The 25,938-nt window shown below is 48.2% G+C and overlaps 1 protein-coding gene across 8 annotated transcripts in view; it reads right to left on the bottom strand.

The window, feature by feature from the left end:
- Positions 1-5,785, bottom strand: part of UXS1 (UDP-glucuronate decarboxylase 1) — a 73,803-nt gene extending 68,018 nt beyond the window's left edge. For 2 of the 8 annotated variants that reach the window (XR_003437608.1, XM_027128688.1), the window contains exon 1: positions 5,583-5,729. Coding sequence is in view for 6 of the 8 variants with exons in the window: in XM_027128688.1 (XP_026984489.1) it covers positions 5,583-5,676 (94 nt within the window). In the remaining 2 variants the exon portion in view is untranslated. Of the gene's footprint in view, positions 1-2,562; positions 2,723-5,582 lie in introns of those variants that run through there. The other 6 variants (XM_027128684.1, XM_027128682.1, XM_027128680.1 and 3 more) reach the window with 6 other exon arrangements.
- Between the last annotated feature and the right edge of the window lie 20,153 nt (positions 5,786-25,938).

The following is a 25,938-nucleotide window of genomic DNA, read 5'->3' as shown; positions in this document are numbered from 1 at the left end:
GGAGGGAAGGAGGGAAGGAGGGAAGGAGGGAAGGAGGGAAGGAGGGAGGGGCGGGCAGGGCTCGGTCCCTCTGTCCAGAAGAACGCCAGTTGATAAACAGAGGAGGATTTACAGGATTAGGAAGTTGCCGCTTTTGTGATCCCAACATAAAACTGATCCAGGCGAGGACTGGTAATGGATGCTGAGCGCGCTGGCTTGCAAGTCTCCGAGATCCCCTGGCTGGGTCCTGGGAACGTGGATCCCAGCAATCATGTGGCCGGCAGCCAGCCCCTCCCGGCATCATACTCAGCACTGGTAGTGGACAAGCCTGATGTGATGCAAATCGACCAGCGTTATCATAAAAATATTTACCTGAATTTAATCCTGAGGAAACAATCAGGTAAGTCCAGAAGGTTGGACGTTTCTAAAGGACAACCAGCCTGTGCTTTTAAAAGGTAAATGTCATGAAAAAACAAGAGTTAGAGGCATAACAGCAATGTGTAAACCCTGACGGGATCCTAGATTAAAAAAATAAAGCAGAAAAGGCTATAAGGACATTTATGGTACCATGGGGGCGGGTGGAGGGAATTCAAATATGGACTGCATATCAGATGATACTATTTATTGTTAATTTTTAGACTATGATAATGGTGATCAGATTACATAGAAAATGCAGATCTTAGGAGACACGTGTTGAAGTATTTAAACACGAGGTATTACTATGTCTACAACTTTCAAATATTTCAACAAAGAAATATATGTAAAAATGAAAAGAATGAGCAAATGTGGGGGAAAAAAGAACTGGCATATGTAGGCCGAGGGTTATTTAGGTGCTTGCTGAATTATTTTTTCTATACAATAGAAATCAGGTGTGGAAATTCTTACAGTAGATGTCGAGGGTCAAAACAATTTCCAGGTTGCCCCTCCCGGCCACCAAGAAGGTGGGGGGAGATTCTAAGCTATTTCTGGGCCTGGGGGGACCCTGGGAACTTGCGGTAACAAGCGTAGTGACCCCTGGGCTCAGGGGAATCTGGAAGCACCACTTACACAAGTTCACCTGTTTTCCCCTTTTTTTCCCCCTTTTCCCCCAGGAGTCCACTGGCATCACCAGCACCTGTCTGCATAGTGACTTAACGATCGCCAATTATGCAGGGCTAATCAGACCAAGGGGAAAACTGCTCTCACAGAAGTCCCAGCTCAGAGAAGCTTGACGTCTGTTATCACACGTGCAGAGCTAACACATGTAAAACATGCTTGCATGGGGTTTTCAGGGGTGCTTTAGCATCTTTTTGGTGGAATAACAGGGACAGGATAGGAAAGCACCACAAATACGGTGTCCTCCCAACAAAACCCAGGACACACCCAAACCTAAGTGAGCGCTGTTACTGTCACAACTCGCGTTTTCCAGAGCTGAAGGAGTGCCTCTGAAATGTCAGAAAGCAAGCTTCACCTTTGTTCTGCTGTTTCGGGTATAAACCAAGGTGCACACGGGGGTGGGGACAGAGGGGAAGAAGAATGAAGAGGGCAGAGGAACCAAGAGACGGGGAGCGGGGGCGGGTCGCGTGGAGGAGGCTGGAGAAGGGCCCTGCCCGCTGCACCCCGCCGGCTCCAGCCCCGCCCGGTCCGTCTCTGCAGAGGGGAGGGCAGAGGGTCTGCGGCACGGGGCCCCGTCAGCCGGGGGATGATCAGGATACGACTCAGGCCCGCAGCCCTGCCCCGGGTCCCTGGGATGCCCGGGAGAGCCCGCACCGCCGCCCGGAGGATGCTGAACGCTCCACCAACCAGTGAGGCAGCTGAGGTCCATGGGGCAGCCGGGGGGGGGGGCCACCCGCCCAGGATCGATCGTGCAAACAGAGCAGACGGTCCAGCGTCCCGGGAAAGCCTCCAAGGAGAAAGGAAGCCACCGGGGGAAGAGACTCTCCAGGGGAAGAAAAGTGAGCAAACGACCACCGTGCAGAGGAGACCCTGACACAAAGACCACACTCTTTGGTTTTTTAAATTCGGGGAGAAAGAGAACGCTCCTAAACAAAAACTGATAGCAAACATAAATTATCACTAAAAGAGTTAGACGACAAAGTTTCCAAAAAGTAGGACCAAAGTCTAAAATGACAGAAGAGACGGAAGGAAGAGGAGCAGACCAGGCCACCGCACCCCCGCAGGGTACCGCTCCAAAGGACAGTTCGGAAGGTTCCCAGAACCGCAGAGCGAGGCTCCTGGGCGGCCAGGCTTGGAAGCACCCGGCACATGCGCACACGTCACCAGCCGGGTGCGCATCCCTGGGCGGGCGGGTACACAGGTGCCCCGACCCCCCTGCGGCACGGAGGCCTCACTCTGGGAGGGGCTCCACATGCCGAGCACGGCGGTCCTGAAGGAGGCCAGTTATCAACCGCACGTCCACAAATACACACTCGGGGCACACCCGAGTGCGGAGGGGCCGAGCCGAGGTGTGCCGTGGAGGATGGCGCCAGGGGCAGGAAAAGGGCAGGGCTTGGGATCTCGCGGGAGAAACCAAGTCACAGAGAGACGGGAGCTGGCTTGAGCCTCGGCACCAGGACCCAGAAGGGATGGAGCCTCACCACCCACCTGTCAATTAAATGTGAAGACAGAGAAGACACGGCCAACGCCTGCCAATGCTCCTCCCGTGACCTCCAGCTGAAATGAGGCGGTGCCCGTCGGGGGACAGGATCTCCAGGCCAACGGGGCTGAGGCCAGGGGCACCAGGTCCGAAGGCCCCTCCTCAGGGAGCTCGGGAGGCTGCTCAGCTTCTCGGGGGAGAAAGACATGAGCGACAAAGCTTGCAGTCCAACAAGTATAGGGCCTGGAGAGTGGAGTCATTAGCTCCGGGAAAAAGAAAAGCCGAGTTCACAGGGCTCAGGTGAACAACATTTAGTCATGCGCGTAGACACTAAGTGCTGAGCTACTTAAAATCACACCGCACCTGCGTGGGTTGGTGGGGAAAGGAGAATAAACAATCTTCTAAAGAAGAAAGCCCCTAGGTAGTATCTAGAATTCTACGGCACAAGGACAAACACCAAAATCACCGGCTCAAAGAAGTGAAGTGCTTGCCTCCGGGTAGAGGAAAACAGTGCCTGGGGACACCAACAAACCCGGCAAAGGCTATTTGACTTTTTAAACTCTAGCCTGTCAAAAACACTAAAGGTAATTCCAGCTGAGTCTCTGCCTAGGGATCTACCTAGCAGGTTGGCATGACTTTCAGACCTCTAGGCTCTTCTAAGGGGCTAACAGCACTGATTTAAGTGCTACAAGGGCTGAAATCCCCGTTACCGAGAAGAAAACACATGCATGGAGAAGAACCTCAGTGCAGTGCAAGCTGGCCCACGCTCAGCCCCTGGGCCTGGACTGAAGAATTATGTGCGAGCAAGGAGGCTGGGCCCGCATGGGCACAAGAGCATTTCCAGAAGGCGCTGTGTGTCATCTGGGAGCAGGGGCGTTTTCTCAAACAAAAGGGAAAGATTATTAACAAGGAGAGCAGAGGCTAGACGTCACAGGCATCATGGCTCACGGACACCTTCAATGTCCTCGGACGCTGTCAGTAGGGAGCCACAATGTCATGCTTTTCCCTGCGAAGTGCCCGGGACTTACCAACCCTGCTTGTTACCAGCACTGCCTCCACCCTAGTCTAAAACCTCACAGCTAAATTCACCCGCGTCGGGAGCTGGCACGAGGCCTCCGCCAGGCCTGCCTGCTCCAACCCGCCTGCCAGGGCAGCCTCACAGCTGCTTCGTGTCCATACTCCAGCCACACCGTAGTTCTCCACATTCTGAGGACACGCCCTGCTCTTGGCTGCCACAGGACCTCTGCACATGCTGCTCCTGGGGAACCCACCCCACCCCCCACCCGCCTAGTCACTCCTACACACATTTCACTTACCAGCACAAGCCCCTGTGCATTCCCTCCGGTCCTTCCTACCTGTTCGTAATTTAACCCTCATTTGGGTGAGCATCTAATTCGTGGCCAACTCAACTCACCTGCTTAGGCCACAGGTTCTAAAGTGGGGTCCCCAGACCACACCAACAGCATCTGAGGTGAAGCTATTAGAAATGCAAATGGCTGGGCCACACCCCAGACCTACTGAATGAGAAACTTGAGGGGGGAGGCGGCAACCTGTGTTCTGAAAACCCTCCAGGTGATTCTGACAGAGGAGTTTGAGAAACACTGCCCAGGTGTTTTGCACTCCTTGCGGTCCCCTGGGACTAAGCAGAGACAAGCAGCAATAAGGGCTGGACAGACAAAGGTACGGGCTCAGGAGAATTTCCTGGTCTACAGAACTGTAAATGACATCCCACAACCCCCTACCTTCAGAAGACCCAAAATCCACAGGGAGCTTCCTGCACACCTGGGTTCTAGCCCCAGCTCGCCGGCAAGCCGGGCTCTGGTCTTGGTCTCCATAGGTTACCATCTGTGTGGTCATCAGTAAATCTGCCTGATTTCTCTTAGCCTTAACAGACTCACCTCTAGAATGGGAATAACGATAGTACCTATTTCCTAGGATTGTTGAGATAGTTACAGGAAACAATGAAACAGGCTCACGCACCTACGGGGAAGCTCGCAGCCAATTTAGATATGATTATTGTCCTAACAACAGTTAGACAACTTCAAGCGGTCTTTCCCCTGGGTTCTCGGCTGTCTCACTCAAGACTGACACACGCTTCAGACTAGCTCTTCCTCCTTCGAAGACTACTCCCAACTAACTGTCCCCAGCTGGGCTGCAGCAGACAGGCTGGGTCTCAATCACCCGCATCTTCCTGGAGCTCAACTGAAATCACTTTGCCGAGCCTCCCTCACCTCGGGAGTCAGACCTTGGTAACTCAACCGGTGAGCAGGTGTTTCGTTTCAGCGCGTATCACTCCCGTGACTAGGATTCAAACGAGCTCACCTGGTCCAATTTTGGTACTTGGGGAAGTATTAATAACAGCAATGAAAATACATTCCCATCGAATTTTTTTTTAAAGGGACAGCTTCTGCCTCTAAGAAGCCACAGGGTCTACCCTCTGCCTGAAAAGTGTCCCTCCTGCCCTAGGTCCGGCAGCCGCGGTGAGTGATGACGGGAGAACCACACAAGCTGAAGCGGCGCCGGGATCCCCAGCGCCGCGCCTCCGTGCTGGGCCGACCGGCACCCGCACCCTCCTTTCCTGGGCGAAAAGACCCCTGGGTATCCGAACACCTAGGCGCCAGGACCCCGGGCGCGGACACCTGGGCGGGGGCACCCCCGGGCGTCCAGAAACCTGGGCGCCAAGACTCCGGGCGCGGGGACCCCCGGGCGTCGGACCCCTGGGCTCGGCCGCGGGCCGGCGGGGTCCGGCGACACTGGGCTCCCCTACAGCCAAACGCGGAGTAATTTTCCGAAGAGCAGGCAGCCGGCGCGGGATCTCTGCCGGGCGACAGCATTCTCACCCCCTAGTCCAGCCCGGCGACGCGGCACGCCCGGGAACCGCTGCCCGCAGCTCCGCGGGCGTCGGGGCAGCCGGGCCGAGGGTCCGCGCCTCCTGTCCGGCCGGCGGCCGCGCGCGCAGAGCGGGAGGGAGGGAGGGAGGGAGAGAGAGAGCAGGCCGCGGGCGGGAAGGAATAGCCGGCGAACTCACAGGCCACGTAGGCGAGCAGCGCGATGCCCAGCAGCAGCTTCATCCTCCTGCGGCTGACGGCGGACGCGAGGCGCAGGAGCGCCTGGCTCAGCATCCCGGGCCGCGCGCTGCGGCCGCTGGGCTACTTGAGCGGCTGAGGCGGGGGCGGCCCGAAGGCCCCGCCCCGCGCCCGCTTCCTGCCGGCGGGGCCCGCGCGCATGCGCCACGCCCGCCACGCCCCGCCCCGCAGGCGCAGTGCGGCGGCCCCGGCGGGCGGCGAGTGCGCGTGCGCGGTCCCAAGCGCTACTCTTGGGCCGCCGTGGGCGGTGTGCTTCAGACCCCAATCCGAGCGCTCGGGGCGGAGTCGGGGATGGGCAGGTGTTTGGAGTTCTTTACCGCTTCCCTCTGAAAGCTGACTGTTCTCTCGGCTTCTGGAATAGTGGCAGCGACAACGATTAGTCCCCTAAACACCGATGAAGTCCAGACCCCGTGCCTTTTTCCTTCTGATCTGCTGGAACATCTTTCTTTTAAAATTAAGGAGTTTACATGCAGCTCAATATCAAAAAAACAAACAACTCAATCCAAAAATGGGCAGAACACCTAAACAGACATTTCTCCAAAGAAGACGTGCAGATGGCCAACAAACACATGGAAGGATGCTCAACATCACTAATCATTAGAGAAATGCAAATCCAAACTACAGTGAGGTATCACCTCACACTGGTCAGAATGGCCATCAACAAAAAATCTACAAACAATAAATGCTGGAGAGGGTGTGGAGGAAAGGGAACCCTCTTGCACTGTGGGTGGGAATGTAAATTGATACAGCCACTATGGAGAGCAGTATGGAGGTTCCTTAAAAAACTAAAAGTAGAGCTACCATATCACCCAGCAATCCCACTACTGGGCATATACCCTGGGCATATCATATACCATAATTCAAAAAGAGTCATGTACCCCAATGTTCATTGCAGCTCTATTTACAATAGTCAGGACATGGAAGCAACCTAAGTGTCCATCGACAGATGAATGGATAAAGAAGATGTGGCCCGTATAAACAGTGGAATATTACTCAGCCACAAAAAGAAACGAAATTGAGTTATTTGTAGTGAGGTGGATGGACCTAGAGTCTGTCATACAGAGTGAAGTAAGTCAGAAAGAGAAAAACAAATACCGTATGCTAACACATATATATGGAATCTAAAAAAAAGGTTCTGAAGAACCTAGGGACAGGACAGGAATAAAGATGCAGACGTACAGCATGGACTTGAGGACACGGGGAGGGGGAAGGGTAAGCTGGGACGAAGTGAGCGAGTGGCATGGACATATATACACTACCAAACGTAAAATAGGTAGCTAGTGGGAAGCAGCCGCCCGGGAGAAACAGAGCGGCCGGCAGCGCCTCTCACCTCTGGGACTGCCAGGTTCTTTTGCTAAACTTAATCGAATACCCTTCTTCAGCCTTGTTGTAAACCTCCAAGAAGAACAACACAATGAGCAATAAGGCAGTAATTGGTTACAGCTTTCGAACCGCTCAGCACAAATGCTGTGACTTTGTGACTCTAATACAACCTTCCCAATCCCAGGTCTGCCCATTAGCTGTGGAGAGTCACTGAGTCGGAGGAAACTTGTTAAGCCCCTCCCTGAGGATGGTGCCCACACCTGGACCGGCCACCAGGCAGGACGCCCAGCCCTCCACCCTCCCCAAACTCCAGCCCCACCCCAGCAGTATCCAAGGAGAATGCCAGGTGACACTACCTTTGGAGGCAGAGAGAGACCCCTGGGTAGATGGCCAGAGCACACCAGCCTGGGACGAATTGCTTTTTGTCTGGGAGTCTTAGTTTCCTCATCATTAACGTCTTGAGTTTGGGTTAAATCTATGATTTCTGCAAAGAAGTGTCTAGAGCAGGGAGTGTCCTGAGCTCCTCGGACCCTATGATTCCATGATTTTTATTTTTTTATTTCATTTATTTATTTTGTGGCCACACCACAAGGCCTGTGAGGTCTTAGTTGTCCAACCAGGGATGGAACCTGTGCCCTAGGCAGTGAAACCAAGGAGTCCTAACCACTGGACTGCCAGGAGATTCCCCCATGATTTTGATTTTATTTATTTTTATTTATGATGATCACTTTAATTTTTTATTTAATCCTGGAGTACAGTGGATTCACAAGGTTGTGTTAGTCTCAGGCATATGGCAAAGTGCTTTACTTGTACGTATTCATGTATCTATTCTTTTTCAGATTCTTTTCCCATATAGGTTATTACAGGGTATTGAGTATAGTTCCCTGTGCTGTACAGTAGGAATTTCATGATTTTTACATAAAAGGTGAGTAGCAGAGATGTGAGAAAAGATTTTGACACTTGCCCTAAGGCAAAATCTGACAGGAGCTCTACGTGGGTTCCAAGCATGTTGGGTTGTAGGTGAGATTTTGTTGGTAGGTAGGTATTAGTTCAAGCAGCCCAGAAAAATGAATGATCTACTTAAAAACGCTTAAAATGGTAAATTTCGTGTTATATTTTACCATAAAAAAAGAGGATCACTCCTACTTTCCATCCTCGCTCTACAGTGATGTGGTCGAACTTCTTCAGCTTGTAACTACATAACAGCAATGTTAATCTTCTGATGTGGTATTCTCTCCTGCTTCACTGAATGTATGCTTATAGTAAAAAGCAATAAAGTCACTCGCCCGCATTTCCTAGAATTTTATATAAAATGATATCCTGTGGTATATTCCCTGCTTTGTCTGGCTGTATTTAGCCGAGTTCTTTTGAGATTAATCCGTGAGGTTACCTGGCAGGTCCTTGGCCGTGGAGGAGCGGGTATGAGACATTTCGTGGCGGGCAGAAGGGAGTGATCAGAGAAAAGTTTTGGGGGCCACAGATATGTTCCTTATTTGGACTGTGGTGATGATTTCATGTGTCTATATCTCTCACATTGTCTTTAAATATATGCGGTTTATTGTATGTCAATTATACCTCAATAAAGCTGCTGAACATTGGGGGGGAGGTAATAAAGTAACACTAAAATGTCCACCGAAGTCTCTTCAAAGGTGTCCGTCAAAATCTCCCAAGGGAAAATTTTCTGAATTATTTTATCAAGAGGAGGTGGTCATTTATTTTTGATTTGTGGAAATGAAAGCAATGTTATAACTATAAAGAAACAAGGGCCTTGTATAACAGGCCATAAGACTACAGCGCCCCGTACACAGTTTGTGCGGGCTGCTTCTTAAAAGTTTGATTTAATTGGCTTCATGATGTTTATGAAGCTCCACAGAGTGGAAAGGTCTGTGTGTGTCTGATTAAACTGTGGTCCCTCTCACGGAGGTTCCCCCTGCCATCCTTACCACAGCACCTTTTTTTTTTGAAAATAAGAGACAGGTGTATTATTGTGACTTATGTCCCAAAATACAGTAAGTCACAAGTATGAAGCGTGACTACATGATGGCAGCGGTAACACCCAGGATTTTTATGATCTGCGTACTCCTGTGTCCTCTTCTGCTGAGGAGGGAGATGTGACCCAGCAGGTAAGCGTGTTTTATATAACAGAGACCTCGGCAGCCCCAGGCCAAGGACGGCCATAGCCACACTGCGGGCGTGGCAGGAAGGGCCTGATACTGTATTTAGGACTGGAGGTCAGATGACCCCAGGTACCAGTTCTGGCCTCACCACTGATGAGACGCTGGATGTATTACTTCACCTCCTTGAGCCTCCGTCTGTACGATGGGTTGAATAACACACACACTTCAGGGTTGCTGTCAGGATTCGGGATAATATATGTAAAATAGAACAGTGCCTGTAATAGCTGTTACACCAATACATAGGCACTGGCAAAACGCATGCTTTTTCAAAACTTTTAGATTGATGCTAGATTGAGAGTAGCCATAACTAGCCATTAACATTATTGGTTGATTTCAATACATTCCTTCACATCTGGATTTGTTAACTCTTTGAACTTTTCTGATAATTGTCTCCCAATTTTTAGCATTTTCAGAGACAGGAATATCATACAGAAAATGTCACGTGAAGGCCTCTGCTGACAGCTGCCTTCACTAGTGAAGGAAAGGGGAGCTCTGATTTTAAAATGTGTTATGTCACTTTATAAGGACCATCACAAAAGTGCGGGTTGTGACGGAGTCGTGGGTGCCCCAGAAAAGTCAGTCGCGTGATGTAGGCTCTGGTCACCCCGTCAGGTTTAGGAAGCCCTCAGGGCGGTGTCACTAAAGACGCGCCTCTCTCAGCATTTGAGAGACAGAGGTTTTCACACCACCTGAGGATGCTGACAATTGATGAACGCAGTTTATTGTTAGGAAAGTTGTGTTGCAAATGATGAAAATCAACGCAGTCTGTCCCCAAGAGAAGGATGCTGGAATGGTTCACAAAATCAAAGGGAAGACAATAAAACTGGGGCCTCGCTAACTGTCTCTCGCGCGCACACACACACACACACACACACACGTTCTAATTCTCTCTTGTGCTGAACAGAACTCCCCCTGAAGGTGGGTCATGTGGTCCCAGCAGTTCCAGGATTAAAGGACAGGCTCAACCAGCGGCAGCCTGCTGAGCTGCTTTTGTGTGGCCTACAAGTGGAGACCGGTTTCACATTTGAAGGGGTTAAAAAAAATCCATACTCCCAATCCACAGGAAAGCAAGGGGCAGAAGACTTAGAACATGTAAAACAAAATGTCTCATCAATCAGAATTTCTGCACAAATATGCAATAGGCTGCCAGGTAAGTTTCCTAATAGCTCATTGGTTAGCTAAGCAAGGACAACTATTTACCAAGGATGAGTTAATTAAATCATATTTTATTGCAGCAGCTAAAGAAATGTGTCCAGAGAAAATAAACATATTTAAAGCTATTCACCTGTTGGTGAGAAATGATTCCTCACAGAGCTGGGGACGTTGGAGGTACCATCAGTAGCTAATTTGTCAAAAAGACAAATGATTTCAAGTGGTTTTCTTTTGCTCTTAAGGAATCAACACATGTTACTGGTATGGCTCAGCTGTCGTTTATTAGGAAAATCAATGGTGAGTTTGGGGTAAATGAAGAATCGGCTTCTGTGAATTGTCTGTGTGGAAGAGCCAGAGGTGAGAATATTTCCAAAGAAGTTGAGAAAACACTGACTCAGTAGAACCCAAACGGGAATCTGTTAAGATGTGTTACATCTGATGGTGGTGTAAACGTGTGGAGCAGAAAAACAGCTTAGTTGGACAAATTCAAAAAGCTTGTGAAAATGTAACGTGTTTAAAGCCTATGGTTACGCACTGTAGTATTCATTAGTAGGTACTTGGTGGAAAATTTTGGAACATGTGTGTGCTATTGAAGCAATGGTGTCGGCAGAGGACTTCAATCACTCTGTTGATCTTAAGCATGATCGGTTTCATGAATTTTTGTCTGAAATAGAAGCTAAACATCCCGAATGGCCCTACTAAACAGTAGTTCAGTGGCTTGGCAGTGGCGAAGTTCTGCAATGTTTTGAGCTCAGGGCTAAGACTGAATTTCTGAACAAAAAAACCTACACTTAATCCCTATTATCGAACATTGAATATCAGCAGAAAATTAACTTCTGCTGTAGACTTGATTGTGTTATTAATGAATTCATCCTAAAATTAGAAGGCAAAACAACACTTAATGACAAGCAAACCACGGTAAAGCCATTCCGGTAGCCAATAATGTTTAAATCACACGTACCATCAAGCTGCTTTGTACACTTCTCATGCTGTCAAAAGTTAAACTAAGAAATGAGAAATGAGATCTCTGTTCTCATGTGAATTTTCAGTTCATATATATATTTGAACTCAAATTACACTTTTAGCCCTGTTTATCAGACCTTCCAGAGAGGATAGAGAGAAATGGGTGGAAGTAGTGATTAAAGAAATCATGTCTCCCTGAAGCTCACCCCTCAGGAGTCACCTTATATTTAAGGCAGTACAAAGATTCATAAAATGGGATGCAATCCCAGTTTATTTTGAACACTATTTAAGCTTGAAAGGGCCTGAAAGTATCCTAGTTTGGGATGCTTATAGAGGTCACCTGAGGAATCATTTATTTAAAGAAAAAAGAAGAGACCCCCAGCAGACTGATGTTAGCGTAAAGGCAAGACCTGCCCTTGCAGCTACTAAACGTCGCTGCACACAGGCTTTTTACAGATCAATTAAGAAAGGAATAGCGTAATTATTCAAATTACAGAGATCATGTACAGGATGAACGAAAAAACAAGCAACTATTTTAGTTAATGATGAGAACGGATACTTGTGAAGGGGGCTGATTTTTCCGCTGGCAGTGTATATACCGTTCAGAAACTTCTAGATCTCAGTTGAGTCAAGAACCGAAAGTTATGGGCTCTGGGAAATTGTTTTAGAGGCTCAGAATTGACGCTGGTGGTGATAGAGACAGGTGTGTCGAATACCACATGAAGAGTTTGGATAGAACTGAAGAAATGAAAGGCTGGAAAAGTTGTTATCTCTAAAGTTATGTATTATTGAATGTGTTTTATAACACGTATTACAGCTAAATTAATAAGTTAACTATTACGAGTAGACATTTGATCAAATCTACATTTACATCCCTAAAAGTTTCTATACTCAAGTTGCCTACAGGATAAACAAAAGATACTGGGTAAATATGAAGAGAATTGAGCACAGGACCTGGTTCTTAGCCAGTGGCAATAAACGTTTCTTTGTTTTGAATAGAAATCTTGCATCCTCAGACCCACGTACACCCTGGTCTTTGAAGAAGAGAAGAAGAAACAGCAGCTCCTGCTTTTTCAGGTGGGCATTACAGTGGCTGCCCCCGGAGCCGTGGTCTTTGACCCTGTGAGCAATGCTTAGTTACTGTTGGCAGATCAGGAGTGGGGAATTGGGACTTGCAAAACCAGCGTGAAGCCAGGGGCCTGTGAGATGCACCTCCCCCCGCACCGCAGACGTCCAGGGAAAGAACCGGAGGAAAAAACAAGAACACAAAGCAAAGAAGAGGGTTTTGGCCTCTTGATTTCTGCCTTCTTGTTCCCAGGGCCTGTTCCCTGCAGGGCCTTCCCTCCAAGCAGAGACCTGGCCTGGATCTGAGGTCAGGGGCACGAGGCCGGGGGCCTGGGGGAGCCCTGACCCTGTATGCCCCTCTCCATCTGACCGCACAAGGACCAGACTGGCACTCATGGCCTTCCTCCAGTCTCTTCTCACCGTGGCCTTAACTGGTGCACAAGGGAGTGGACCATACTATCACCGTTTTACATTTGGAACTTGCTGAGGAGGCGACAACACTGTGAACATACTCAGGGGGTGCAGCCCCCCTCCCCCATGCCTACAAGTCCATTATTGAAGGAACACGGAGCTGGGGCTGGGACTGGGTTTCCTGGGAGTCAGTGTGGGCTGTGAAGTGGTCTGTTCACTCAAGACAACAGGGAGCACCAAACACCCTAGGGATTGGGCAGGGCTGAGAGCCCCAGAGCACAGCTGGGGCCACCCCACCAAGCCAGACAAGGATCCAGCGGATGGTCCCAGCCACAGGGGATAAGTGGGGAAGCTGGTGACAGGGCCAGGAGGGGCCAGAGAGGGCCAGAATGTGAGCGTGTGTCAGGGGACGTAGGATCGAGTTCTGGGGTGCTTGCCTCGTTCCCTGCTGGTGTCTGAGGTTGGCTTTCATGGGCAAGCAGGGTCCCTGGAGACTGTGGGCAGAGGCAGACAAAGGGGCCAAGGACCTTGAAGGTTATGGTAGATCTCAGCTTGTTACTGAGTCCAACCTCGTCCTGCTCACCACACAACAGGCTGATACGTCAAGAGACAAGCTATTGGGGCATTGAATGATGACTTTATTCAGAAAGCCAGCGGACTGAGAAGATGGTGGACTAGTGTCCCAAAGAACTATCCTCTCTGAGTTAGAATTCAGGCTTCTTTTATATCAAAAGGGGAGGGGTGTAGCTGGCTGTTGCAGGCTTCTTGGTGTTGGAATCCTTTGTTCTTGCAGCTGTCCATGTAGGTCAGGTCACGATGTTCCTGTAAACCTCCAGCAGGACAAATGTTATTCTCTGTTCTGCAACTTTTTATCTCTCTATGAATGGAAAAGTGTTGTAGCTTTTTGAAGTCAGAGCCTTGAGAATGGGCTATGCTGTATATTTCAGGCTACAGGCAACATTCTTAACTTGTAGCAAAAGCAACAGAATACAAAGGTTAAAGTAAAAGAAACAGATCCAACATGAGGTCAGATTTGTTCTTCCCTGTTACAACGTGACAGCTTTTCTGGTCGGCACCTCCCTGGTCCACCTGGCTGACTGCCCGGGAGCATCTGAACAGAGGGTTTCACTGGCAATCAGCTAAGACCGGGTTGAGAAGTAGATCACCCTGCTGCAACTAGTAATTTCTGAAGTGCTTAATTCCAGGCTTCTGTAGAACTTGAAGGATCTGCAAGGAGAAAATACAAGGACCTGTGCGTTGAGCTATTTTTGGTGAGCAGTGGAGGAGAGAGAGAAAGAAGCTGCCTTCCGTTACTCCTTAAGGCTCTCCCTCTGCATCCTTTTGCTTCACGGAAGCATAAATTGTGATTCGTATATCTGACCAGTAATGTCGTCTCTCTGCTAGGGCCACATTTCTGATGAGCAAGGTGATAAATTCCAGTTGTTAATGGGGGTGCCAGCTGGAGTGTGAATGCCCAGTGAATACTTACAGACCAACTGACTCCCGCGAAGTGGGTGATACAGGCAAATTACGTTTTCAATTCGTTATTTTGTGAAGTTTGCATTAGCCGTTAAAGAGGTTGATTTCTCTGGGGTGTGTTGAGTAATTAACTTCCCATCAGCGAAGAAAAAAGTAGCTGTCAGATGTACAACATGACGATTCACCAAGTCTGCTTTTGACAATGGTTATTATCAGGCAACTGAGAGGCCGACGCCTTGCCTTTTAAATAGGCCCCTTATCTACTATAAATCTGTTCATTATTAGAAGTCCAATTAATTTTTAATCACTCTAACTACACGGTTACATAGTGATACCAGATGATTTTAAGAGTGAAACCTCAAAAGCCTTGCAAAAAAAAAAAAAAAGTTAATAGCCTGCCTTCGGTTCTTCCTTTCCCAGGAGGAGAAGCGAAACCTATTTGAAATGGAAAGATTTCTGTAGCTGTTTGGAAAAGATGTTGGAAAAGATGGTGCATTACCTAGCCACTTATTCAGTACCTAAACTGCAAATCAGTATCATATATCACCCTTTATTTGGTGGGGGGGGGACAGCCTTGTAAACTATGCTTGGCCAAGTGGATTTGCATAATATCTGCCTCTCTTCTTTCCTTTAGCCAAATACCAATTATGTTTGGAGTGGGCTGCTGAAAACGTGCTTCAGGACGTCACTTCGGCTCACCTAGACACAATTTTGCTTTTTAAATTAAAGACAATCTTTAAAAAAGAAAAGCTGTTGGGAAATTTACTGTGCACAGGGCAATACTTTCAATACTTTCCTCAGGACACGTAGAAACAATACTGCCGTTTTCTTTAGTGATCGCCTCTGTTTTAAAGCAAGATAGAGCGCTCTGATGAGCAGAGGTGGCACACCTGTTGGTGGACTGTTTAAAGTGGCGGAGGAATGGTCCCCACTTGCCCACGATCGTGCAGGAACTGGCGTCAGAATCACCTTCCTGCTGCGTCCTACTTAATCAGTCCTGGTCACCGAGGGATGATGCAGAGAAAACAGCCTCCTCTCCAGGAAAACCTCAGCTCCTTGGACAGGCTGAGCTGGAAAAAGCACAAAACCTCAACAAGGGGAAATGAATTCATGGAAACCAGGCATTTGAGAGCCGGAGGGGGTCATCCTGAGTCATCCAAGAGAAGGGATTAACCTGGAAGGACCGATCGTAAAAGGATTCTTCAAGAGATGAGTTTTGAGTTGGAATTTTAAAAATATTACAGGACATAGTATGACTGAAAGGACAGGGGGAAAGAGGAGGCACTTTACCTTTTTTTTTTTTTTTTGGCCGCGCAGCGTGGCTTGTGGGATCCCAGCTCCCCAACCAGGGATTAAACCCTGGCCCTCGATAGTGAAAGCATGGAGTCCCAAGCGCTGGATCGCCAGGGAATTCCCCAGAGGCACTTTCGAATGTGATACAAAGCTATGCAGAGCTGGAATGTACTCTGACTCTTCTTTCCCTAGGATCTCTGCTAAAAAAAATTGCAAATAATTTTAGACCTTTAAATCAAAACCTTTAAAAGAATTCCAGTCAGGAGTCATCCATCATCTCCCAGGAGGAACCGTTCGCATGCTCTGTCAGCTTCCCTCTCTGTTCTCCTACACAGATGCTGCAAGCACGGGCGTGTTCCATGATGCTGATGGCTTGTTCCTACCTGTTTGTATTTTGGGGAACACAGGGATACCTTGTCCCCTAGTTTTGCTGTGAATGTTTTCTATGGGTTTCTCATTTTGATATCTAGTTGCTCTGTGTCTATGATCACCGTCCTTCTCCCACCCTCACCCCATTTAAGGAACTAGCTCACCACCCCCCTCAGGGGGCAAGTAAGGGCACCTGTTACTTGTTTTCTCTCCCTGGTGCTGCGGCTCGAGTCCCAGTAAAGCCTTGCCTGCGTTACTCATCTGGCCTCAATTTCTCTTGATTAAAGGGTCAAGGACCCAGGCTGGTAACACTTTGTAGTGAGTGTTGAAATTGAGCAGTGTAAGTCCTCCTACTTTGTTCTTTTAAAAGATTATTTTGGCTATACTGGATCCATTGCCATTCCATAAGAATTTTAGAATCAGTTTATCCATTCTACAAGAAGTCAGCCAAGATTCTGACAGGACTTGCATTTAACCTGTAAATCAGTTTGCGGAATATTGCCATCTTAACAAGTCTTTGGATCCAAGAACAGGGGATGTTTCCCTAATTATTTAGATAACGTTACTTAATTTGTTTCATAGTTTTTAGCATATACGTTTGTACTTCTTTTTAAAAATGTATTTCTAAGTATTCTTTCTGTTATTCTCTTTGATGCTATTGTAAATGAAAGTTTTTTTTTTTTCAATTTCATTTTTGGATTGTCCTGAAAGTTTTTCAAAAATGCTTTTTGTTATTGCAAATTTCAAACGTGTGCAAAAGTTCATCAAAAGCTTCAGCAATAGAGGCCACAGCAGTGAGAGGCCCGCGTACCGCAAAAAAAAAAAAAAAAGGTTTTAAAAAAAAAAAAAAAGCTTCAGCAATGATCAAGTCATGGTTGATCTCCTTTCATTTTTATCCCACACACTCTTTCCACCCTTAATTTCAGAGCATATTCTAGACATGGTAGCGTTTCATTTATAAATATTTCAGACTGTATCTTTAAAAGGTAAAGATCTTTGAAAAATCACTACAATATTCTTATAACACTTAAAATATTAACATTAATCTCTGTATATCATCATACGTCTAAGCAGTTAATTCTCTCTCTCTTTTTCTCTCTAAGAGCACCTTCATCCTTATATATGTATTTTTTTCTGTTTCACTACATAATTAACTGAAAACGGCTTAAGGAAAAGTATTGTGTGATTAAATGTCTGTTGAAAGAATGCTTCACAGAGTTTTCATTCACTTTTGAAATTTGCTTAGAATTTACCAACCAACCCATCAATCAACCAGCTCAGGAGTAAAAGGAGTGAAAGAAGACAATGACCTGAGGCCACATCTATTTTAACCCCACACATTTTGTTAGAAATTCCATCAGATTAACTGCCCAAAATATACAGGAAAACCACCAGGCTGTTTAGGGAGGGGGGGGTGGCCTATATGACTTTAAATTAAAGAAATACTTTCCCCCCTAAGTTGTCCTGTAAGATGATTTAGCCCAGGAGAAAATATAGCTGCATCTTGGTACAATTTCTGTAGATTTGGATCATACATTACTACTCAGGTCTTCTGAAGTCAAGCACTTTCATAAGTGACTTGTTTTTGTTTTGAGAATGAATCAGAATCGCGTATTACAAGGTTGTTTGTAAGTTTCCATTTCCTCCACTTTGTGCCTGGTTCCTGCATCCTACACAATCAAATTATGTCCAGACATAATATTAAATTATGTCTGACTCGGCTTCCTTTGGCCCGAGTTCTGTCTAAGGTTTGAGTGCATTGTCGTGGCGAGATTACACGGAAGATTGTATAAACTCAACCCAGAGGTGTGGATCCCTTCTAAACATTTTCATGGGAGCGTCAAAACTGTAGTGATGATCTGAGGGTCCCGTTGGTGATGCCGCTGCTGAGATATTAACAGATCTTCCTGCAAACCTCCAATCTTACGAACGCTGGGAACATTTCTTGGCTACCAAGTATATATAATCTTTGAAGTACGAGAAAAGAACTGATTTCACCATTCCTCTGGGAGTCAAAATTTGGGGTGTTCTTATATTTCTCTTGTATAGAAAACTCAGGAAGAATTTCGACCTGAGGTGAGGGGGCGACAGTTCACAGTGGGGAGAGGAGATTCTGCCTTCCTAGGGATGGGTCACCTTATTCTTCATGAAGCGCCTACTGTGAACCCCCCGGGACTTGCGGAATACGGAAGAGGACAGAACTCAGCAATCTGTGCTTTCTGTTCGTCTCTGTAATTATTTTTACTTGATTGCTCAGTTGTCCCTTGCAGCTCCTCGGCTTCTGGTTCTGCCGTAACTCGCGCTAGCCTCATGTTGTATTTACTGTGACAGTCTGTATGTCAAAACCCCAACAGTTTCTGCGAGAAGATCCCCAGTTGACAGGCGCGTACTTTCCTTTTCTTCCAGCTTTACTGTGGCGTAATTGACATCACACGTGGTTCATCAACCGCGGGGCGGGAACTCGGAGCACTGCAGCCCCCCTGGGGTCTCCCCACCTCAGCCAGGCGGCCCGGGACCCGGAAGCACGGTGGACAGGCCGCTCCCCCCACTGGTCCCCACCCCAGAGTGGGTTCCAGGCCCACCGGGTAAAGGGGAGGAGGTCAGCAGAGGGCAGAGGCCGAGGAAGGAAGAAGGAATCAGAGCCGCTGGGCAGACGGGCTGGTGAGCTCTCTCGGCCCTTCCCTCTCGGTGGGGAGGGCTAAGCGCCCCAAATCCAACCCCACGAGCAGGGTCCCCTTGGTCCTTTCTGTCCCTGGGAGGCCCTCTCCCCGACGGTACGAGACTCTAAGAGGAAAGTGTGGACTTGGACACAGAAGGCCTGGGGTCCAATCCTGACCCACTGTTTGGAGCAGCCTGGCCTCGGGCAACGTACTGCACATCCCCGAGCTTCAGTGACAGCTCCACAAGGGAATGCGGAGGAGATTACGGGGCCCAGTGCCCAGCGCCCTGGTGCAGGCCCAGCGGCTTCTCAGGACCGCAAAAAGCAGCAGGAGTCTCTGCCCGACGTCTAGACCCCCTGAGCTCTGTGGATCAGACACACAGACAACAATTTGTGACCCTCGGACTGCCTGGCAAACAAGGGGACCCCCACGGTCGGTGCTGAAGGGACACAGCTGTCAAACCAGCCGCGAAGGTTATGTGACCAGCCAGCCGTGCGCCCGTGCTGGGACTCCAGCCGCTGCGGTCGCTCTGTGCCAGCACGGCTGGTGCATCGAGCCTCTGCCCCGGGCACGGCAGCTGCGGCTTCTGTTTGTACGAGGAGCACAGAGAACACGCTCACTGACAGTGTCGTGGACTGAATTGTGTCCCCCGTCACACTCAGATGTGGAAGCCCTAGCCCCCGGCACCTCAGAATGTGACTGTATTTGGTTATAAGGCCTCTAAGGGGTGATTAAGTTAAAGTGAGGTCATTGGTGACTACGGTTAACGATACTATATTTTATACCTGGAAGTTGCTAACAGAGTAGATTTTTCTTTTAAGGATTTAATTTTTTTAATTTTAATTTTTTAAAATTAATGTATTAAATAATTAATTAATTTTGGGCCGCGTTGGGTCTTCGTTGCGGTGCGCAGGCTTCTCACTGAGGTGGCTTCTCTTGTCGCGGAGCACGGGCTCTAGGCATGTGGGCTTCAGTAGTTGTGGTTCACGGGCTCAGTAGTTGTGGCTCGTGGGCTCTAGAGCGCAGGCTCAGTAGCTGTGGCGCACGGGCTTAGTTGCTCCGCGGCATGTGGGATCTTCCCGGACCAGGGCTCGAACCCATGTCCCCTGCATTGGCAGGTGGATTCTCAACCACTGCGCCACCAGGGAAGCTCCATTTCTTGCTCTGGATCTGGCAACAGTAACACCCTAACCTGCTAATTCCATCTCCAAAGTCTGCAAAGTGTCCTAAACTGCCCAGTCACCGAATCACCCCGATCACGTCATGTGTTCAAATACAGGGAAAAAAGCTGAATACAATATTTTGTTCACTCTTCTCAAAATAGCAGCAGAATAAGCCCACTCCCCCAGATAAGTGCCTTTAATAATGCCTTAAAGAGACTACAGGATTAAACATTTAGCTGCTACTCTCTGGCCAACTCTTAACAAAACACACACACACCGTGCGGGATTTCATTTCCTCCCATTTCCCCACGTCTGACTCTATCCCACTGCAAGCATCAGGTGGGTGATGTCAGATGGATGAATAGTTCCAGGCAGTTATGGGGGCGGCAGCGATGAGTGAGGCTGGAGCTGGGCACAGTGGTTGAGCTCTTCCAAGAAAATCAGCATAAAATATAAGGCAGTGAGTTGCTCGGCAACCAGAGAAGATCACAGGAGCGTCTGACAGCTTTTCCTGCTCAGAAATTGTTGCGCAGCTGGGGCGACTGGCGCCGAGCCCCTCGGCGGTCTCCTGGGGTCATGCTTGCCTCCCACCCTGGTCTGGGGAGATTTTCCCAAGTTCAATGTGTGCAGCATTTCAGAACTGGTTCCAACAACCAGAGGGATTTAAGACAACCTGAAATCAGCAGAGTAAATCAGCATTCCTCATAAATGGAGTCGCTTAGCTAAGCCCCACGTCACCAAACTGAGACCTCATTACAGTTTCCACTCTCCCAGAAATGGAATCTTAACCCTGTGGGTCAGGAACCGCCTGACCAGCACTGGTCAGCTGCCTGGTAGACTCCTGCCGTCCTTCCCCTACAGGAAAGTGACCCTGTAATAACCAACCCTCTCTGTGCAGCGTCACTTCCTTGTCCCTGCTCCCTTCTGACAATAAAAGTCCTTCATCTGTCCATCTCCTCGAGGCTCCTCTCTATCTGCAGATGGGACGCTGCCCAATTCATGAACCGTTGAATAAAGCCAATAAGATCATTAACACTTAGTTGAATTTTTAACACTCAATATAGACAGACAGGTAGAGAGGATGGATGGATGGAGGGAGGGAGAGATGATAGATCGATAGACAGACAGACAGGATGGGCTGTGCGTGTAAACCTTCAGATCACCATGGGCTGGGGAGGAGAAAGGAAGGGAGTGGAAGACATTAGAGAAGCATGAGGAGGAGGTGGAAAAGCGACTGGGTGTGAAGCAGGTCCTGTGAACTGCTGAGCTGCCGTGGGATTTAGTAAAAACACCGAGGTCTACTTCAATCATCAGACGTTACGTTTTACTCAACAACGTAGCTTTCTCTAGTTAATAGTAAATATCTCGATTCCACAAGACATACAGACTTGGAGGACCGATAGAATAAACATCCATGCTGAGATTATGAAACAAAACGGCACAAAGACAGTGGGCTCTGGATCGACTGCGTTGCGCTCCTCTGAGCTGCGTGGCGCTCCTCCCCCGGCCCCTCTGAGCTCCCCTGGCCGCTCTCTGGAATCCAGTGTTTATAACTGCGCACGCTTACTCCTCGGTATTTTTCTACGTGTCCATATACAATGTAGAGTGTTCTCCTGCATGTTTTCAGGCTTTGGCATGAATAATATACTTCATGCCTTCTTCTGCAACATTTCATCTTATTTCAGAATGTAATTGGGATTTACTCATGCTTCTTTTGTCTCGCTGTAGCTCATTATTTTCACGGATGTGTACGTAGCATCACACAAGACGAATGAACCACAGTTATTTATTCTCCTGCTGATGGCAACTTGGGTCGTTTCCGCATTTTAAGCTCTTGTAAACACTGTTGAAATAAACATTCTTCCATATAGTTCTGTTAGCATATGTGTGAACATTTCTCCAGGGTAGGAAAGCAGGATTGGAATTTCTGGGTCGAATAACAACATGATTTTTCGATTCTCTCCTTGTGATAATTCTCTCGATTGATCTGTATATCAAGCAAAAAAAGATTGTTATGGAACAGAGATAAAAACTGTCTAATTCAACAGTTCATTTAATTCATTATAGAGACTGCCCATCCTTGTTTCCATGTGAAGAACTGTGAGATTGGAAATCCTTTGACTTATAAAGTCTACTAGGACTCGATTGAACTATACTGTGTTTTTTGGATACAAGGTAAAACATGAAATCCTCCTATGCTTTTTTATTGTCTGACACATGTAAGCCAATCATTTTATTCCTGGCCAAGCTGTCATTCAAGTATAAAGTTTACGTGACAAACTCAGAATTCACGCACCAGCCTTCATGCACTGGAGGCCAGAGCTAGGACCCTGCAGTTCACTGCTGGGTGACTGAGTTCAACTTACATTAACTTTCAAGTCACTTTGTCTGTAAAAGTAAGAAATGCTTAATTTAGTGCCGAATGATCAGAGACCTGACATACAATAACTTCCCTGACAGAAAAAAAATAAATAAGGAAAAAAGAAACAGGAGAATTAAGTCCAATGATGATAACACTTCTCTAAGTGTCTAACTCCCAGTCTTTTTTTTTTTTTTTTTTTTTTTTTTGGCAGGGTTTGATCGTCATTGCTGCACGTGGGCTTTCTCTAGTTGCAGCGAGCGGGCTTCTCATTTTGGTGGCCTCTCTTGTTGCAGAGCACAGGCTTTAAGCGCGCGGGCTTCCATAGTTGTGACACATGGGCTCAGTAGTTGTGGCTCGCGGGATCTAGAGCACAGGCTCAGTAGTTGTGGTGCACAGGCTTAGTTGCTCCGCAGCATGTGGGATCTTCCTAGACCAGGGCTCGAACCCGTGTCCCCTGCATTGGCAGGCGGATTCTTAACCACTGCGCCACCAGGGAAGCCCGCTGCTGCTGTTTCTAACCAAAGCCCCAGTGCCCTTTGGAAGCATCTGCAAGTATCTTTTCTTTCCATACGAAATCGTTTTTATCCAAGGAGACTGCCCCCAGCACAATCACTGGATTCCAAACAAATGAATGTACCCCTCGCTCTAACACTCCTCCATGGGATCCGCACTTCTCTGTTTTCTCCTCTTATCTCATGTACTTTTCTTGTCTTTTTTAGGTTTAACGTATGTTTTGAATCTTGTAGTCCATTTTGATCCCTTCTATATAAAAGAAGGTGTTTTATAATTCTTAATAACTAATACATTGAGTCAACTAAGATGAGATGGGGCTTCCCTGGTGGCGCAGTGGTTGAGAGTCCGCCTGCCGATGCAGGGGACGCGGGTTCGTGCCCCGGTCTGGGAAGATCCCACATGCCGCGGAGCGGCTGGGCCCGTGAGCCATGGCCGCTGAGCCTGCGCGTCCGGAGCCTGTGCTCCCCAACGGGAGAGGCCACAACAGTGAGAGGCCCGCGTACCCCCCTCCAAAATAAATAAATAAATAAATAAAAAATAAGATGAGATGTTAAAAGATTTCTGAGGCAAGCTCCACTCTTCCAGGTTTCTATCTACCTTTGTACTCTCCCGTTTTTACAAACCAGTGACATCTGTGCTAAGACGTTACCAGTGCAGCTAACCCTGAACACTGAGCGAAGTGTATCAAACTGAAAATGTGCCTGGCATTTACTGGAGACTCATGCCAGGCCTTTCAAAAATTTATTTGCCCGTCTTTTCTGTTAGAGCTGCAGAAAGAGGAATCCAGACCATCCATTAGGCTGGTAATACGAGCTACGTGCCGAGCTCTCCATACGGACCCATAGTAGCTGCTAACAGCGAGGAGCTCTGAGGAAGATGAGGTCATCACAGAGCACTCTGCTCAGCGCGTCCCTCTGATTTATGGCTATGCCGACCTTGATGCGGATAACGGTACAGCTTCCATCTCCGAGACTGCCTTCAAGGGGTCCAGAGTGCTTGGCTAATGTCTTCTTATCGATCTTCATGTCTCTGAGGCGGGGTTTTGAAGGCACCAGAGGGAAAGGTGAATAGCCGAGCCAAGCTATTCAAAGTCGGTGGGAAACCCAGCTCGAGCCCCACGGCCCAGCCTCGACGGGCTCCTCCCCAGCCGTGGTCCTGACTGTCTTCGCTTCTTCCTCGTGCAAGAAGAGGCTTTGCAAAATGAGGAGCTCAGACCCATTACACAGAGCAGGGCTGCTCTATGCCTTCGGTTTGTTCAGTCCCCAAACCCATTCTATTATTATTATTTTAATAAATTTATTTATTTATTTTATTTTCGGCTGCGTTGGGTCTTGGTTGCTGCGTGGGTTTTCTCTAGTTGCGGCGAGCGGGGGCTGCTCTTCATTGCGGTGCGCGAGCTTCTCATTGCGGTGGCTTCTCTTGTTGCGGAGCACGGGCTCTAGGCGCGCGGGCTTCAGTAGTCGTGGCACGCGGGCTCAGTAGTTGTGGCTCATGGGCTTAGCTGCTCCGCGGCATATGGGATCTTCCTGGACCAGGACTCGAACCCGTGTTCCCTGCATTAGCAGGTGGAGTCTTAGCCGCCGGACCACCAGGGAAGTCCCCCCAAACCCATTTTAAATGGCTCTTCCTTCCTTTGGAGGGTTATCCTGGTGAAGGATTTCTCTACAGGGGAAAAAGATTTCCCACTATCCAGACTGCTTTCTTTTATCTACAACACAATGGACAACGGCAGACACTGAAGTGCATGAGAAATTTTTATAAAAAAGAAGAAAAAGAGGACAGGAAGTTTTTTTAGAAATCCCAAAGGAAATACTTCCTTCACTTTAATCAGCTTAAAATATATAAATATTTGCCCTCTCTGAACAAATTAGAAGCAAAAAAGCCTAAAGCGTTTAGCTTTCTGACCTGATAAACGGTTGGTTTTCCTGAGACTGGAACACAGCTCAGTAAGGGTCTCCAGGTGCGGCTGCGTGGAGGAGCGAAGCAGAGGCGGGTCGGGACGGACGTTTCCACACGCCAGCTGCTGTGCTGCCAGGACCTGGCTTCTGGGAGGCTGGGTAGCCTTGACCCGAGAGGCCCGTGCAGCCTCCAGGAAGCAAAAAGCCCTGCATCACACTCAGCTGCCAGCATCAGGACCAGAAATGCTTTGCTGTGGAGGGGACGGGGGTGGGGGGCATCCTGGGCTCTGAGAATATTTAGCAGCGTCTGTGGGGTCTCCTCACAGACTCCAGAAGACCCCCTCCTGGGTCTGCCGGGCAAGCGTGTCTCCAGACGTTGCTGGATGTCCCCTGATGGAGGAGCGCTGTCCTTTATCAACCACTCTGAAGCGTCAAGAACTAAACGTCCCAAGAGTTGGCTGTTGTCAAATGTCACCAAGAACACTGTCTCTCCGTGTGAGCTGACCCAGCACACCAGGAGAGACTCAAGATGCCACCAGAACCACAAGATTCGCCCTTCCCTGCAGCTCTCTGCACACGCACCCAGAAGCAGCTGCTCTGACACCCTTTTCCAGGGAAAGCTGGATGCCTTTCAAATGAAAACACTTGCTTCACTACCAAAGGCTTGAAGGCTGAAGAACATGGTCCCCTAATTACAGGTGGAGGGAAGGAAAACTTTGCTTTCTTCCCTTCTTGCTTCTTCGGCTGGTCTAATAATTAAATTGACAAGACAGATTAACAGGAGGAAAACAAGTTTAATTGTGTACATACAGGAGCTCATAAAAAATAGGAGATTCGAAGAAGTGACCAAAGTGGGTAGCTTTAATACCTTCAGACAAAGAAACAATACATCTGTGAAGAACCGACCAGACAAAAGGGATTTGGGGTTGGTGTAGTAATTAAGGAGGAGTACCAAGCTCTGTCTGCACAACCTTCTCAGCCCTAAAAGCCTCATCTCTGGTGATAAGAATGTCTTTCTACCTTCTTTGCGCAGGGAGAGCACCTTCACACGGGAGATTTATTTTCTGTTTTCAGGGGGACAAAGTGGGTCAGAGCGTCCTTATACCAGCTGTTTCTTAAGTAAGTTTAATTTAAAAAATAACAAATATGCCAAAATGGCATATTTTGGAGTGGCATATTCTGTTCCCCTACACAGGTGTTATTAAGAATTCACTGAAAAGTTACACTGAGCAATCAGTTTTAAGATGAGTCGCTTTGCCCTTAAAAATGCATTAGTATTGGACTTCCCTGGTGGCACAGTGGTTAAGAATCCGCCTGCCAATGCAGGGGACACGGGCCCGAACCCTGGTCGGGGAAGATCCCACATGCCGCGGAGCAACTAAGCCCGTGCGCCACAACTACTGAGCCCGTGTGCCGCAACTACTGAAGCCCGTGCGCCTAGAGCCCGTGCTCCACAACAAGAGGAGCCAC

Source organism: Aethalodelphis obliquidens, unplaced genomic scaffold (assembly GCF_003676395.1).
Source record: "Aethalodelphis obliquidens isolate GAN/ISIS:26980383/991018 unplaced genomic scaffold, ASM367639v1 scaffold35, whole genome shotgun sequence".
NCBI lineage: Eukaryota > Metazoa > Chordata > Mammalia > Artiodactyla > Delphinidae > Aethalodelphis > Aethalodelphis obliquidens.
The sequence above is the reverse complement of the archived record's forward strand: the minus strand, read 5'-3'. Positions and strand labels throughout refer to the sequence as shown.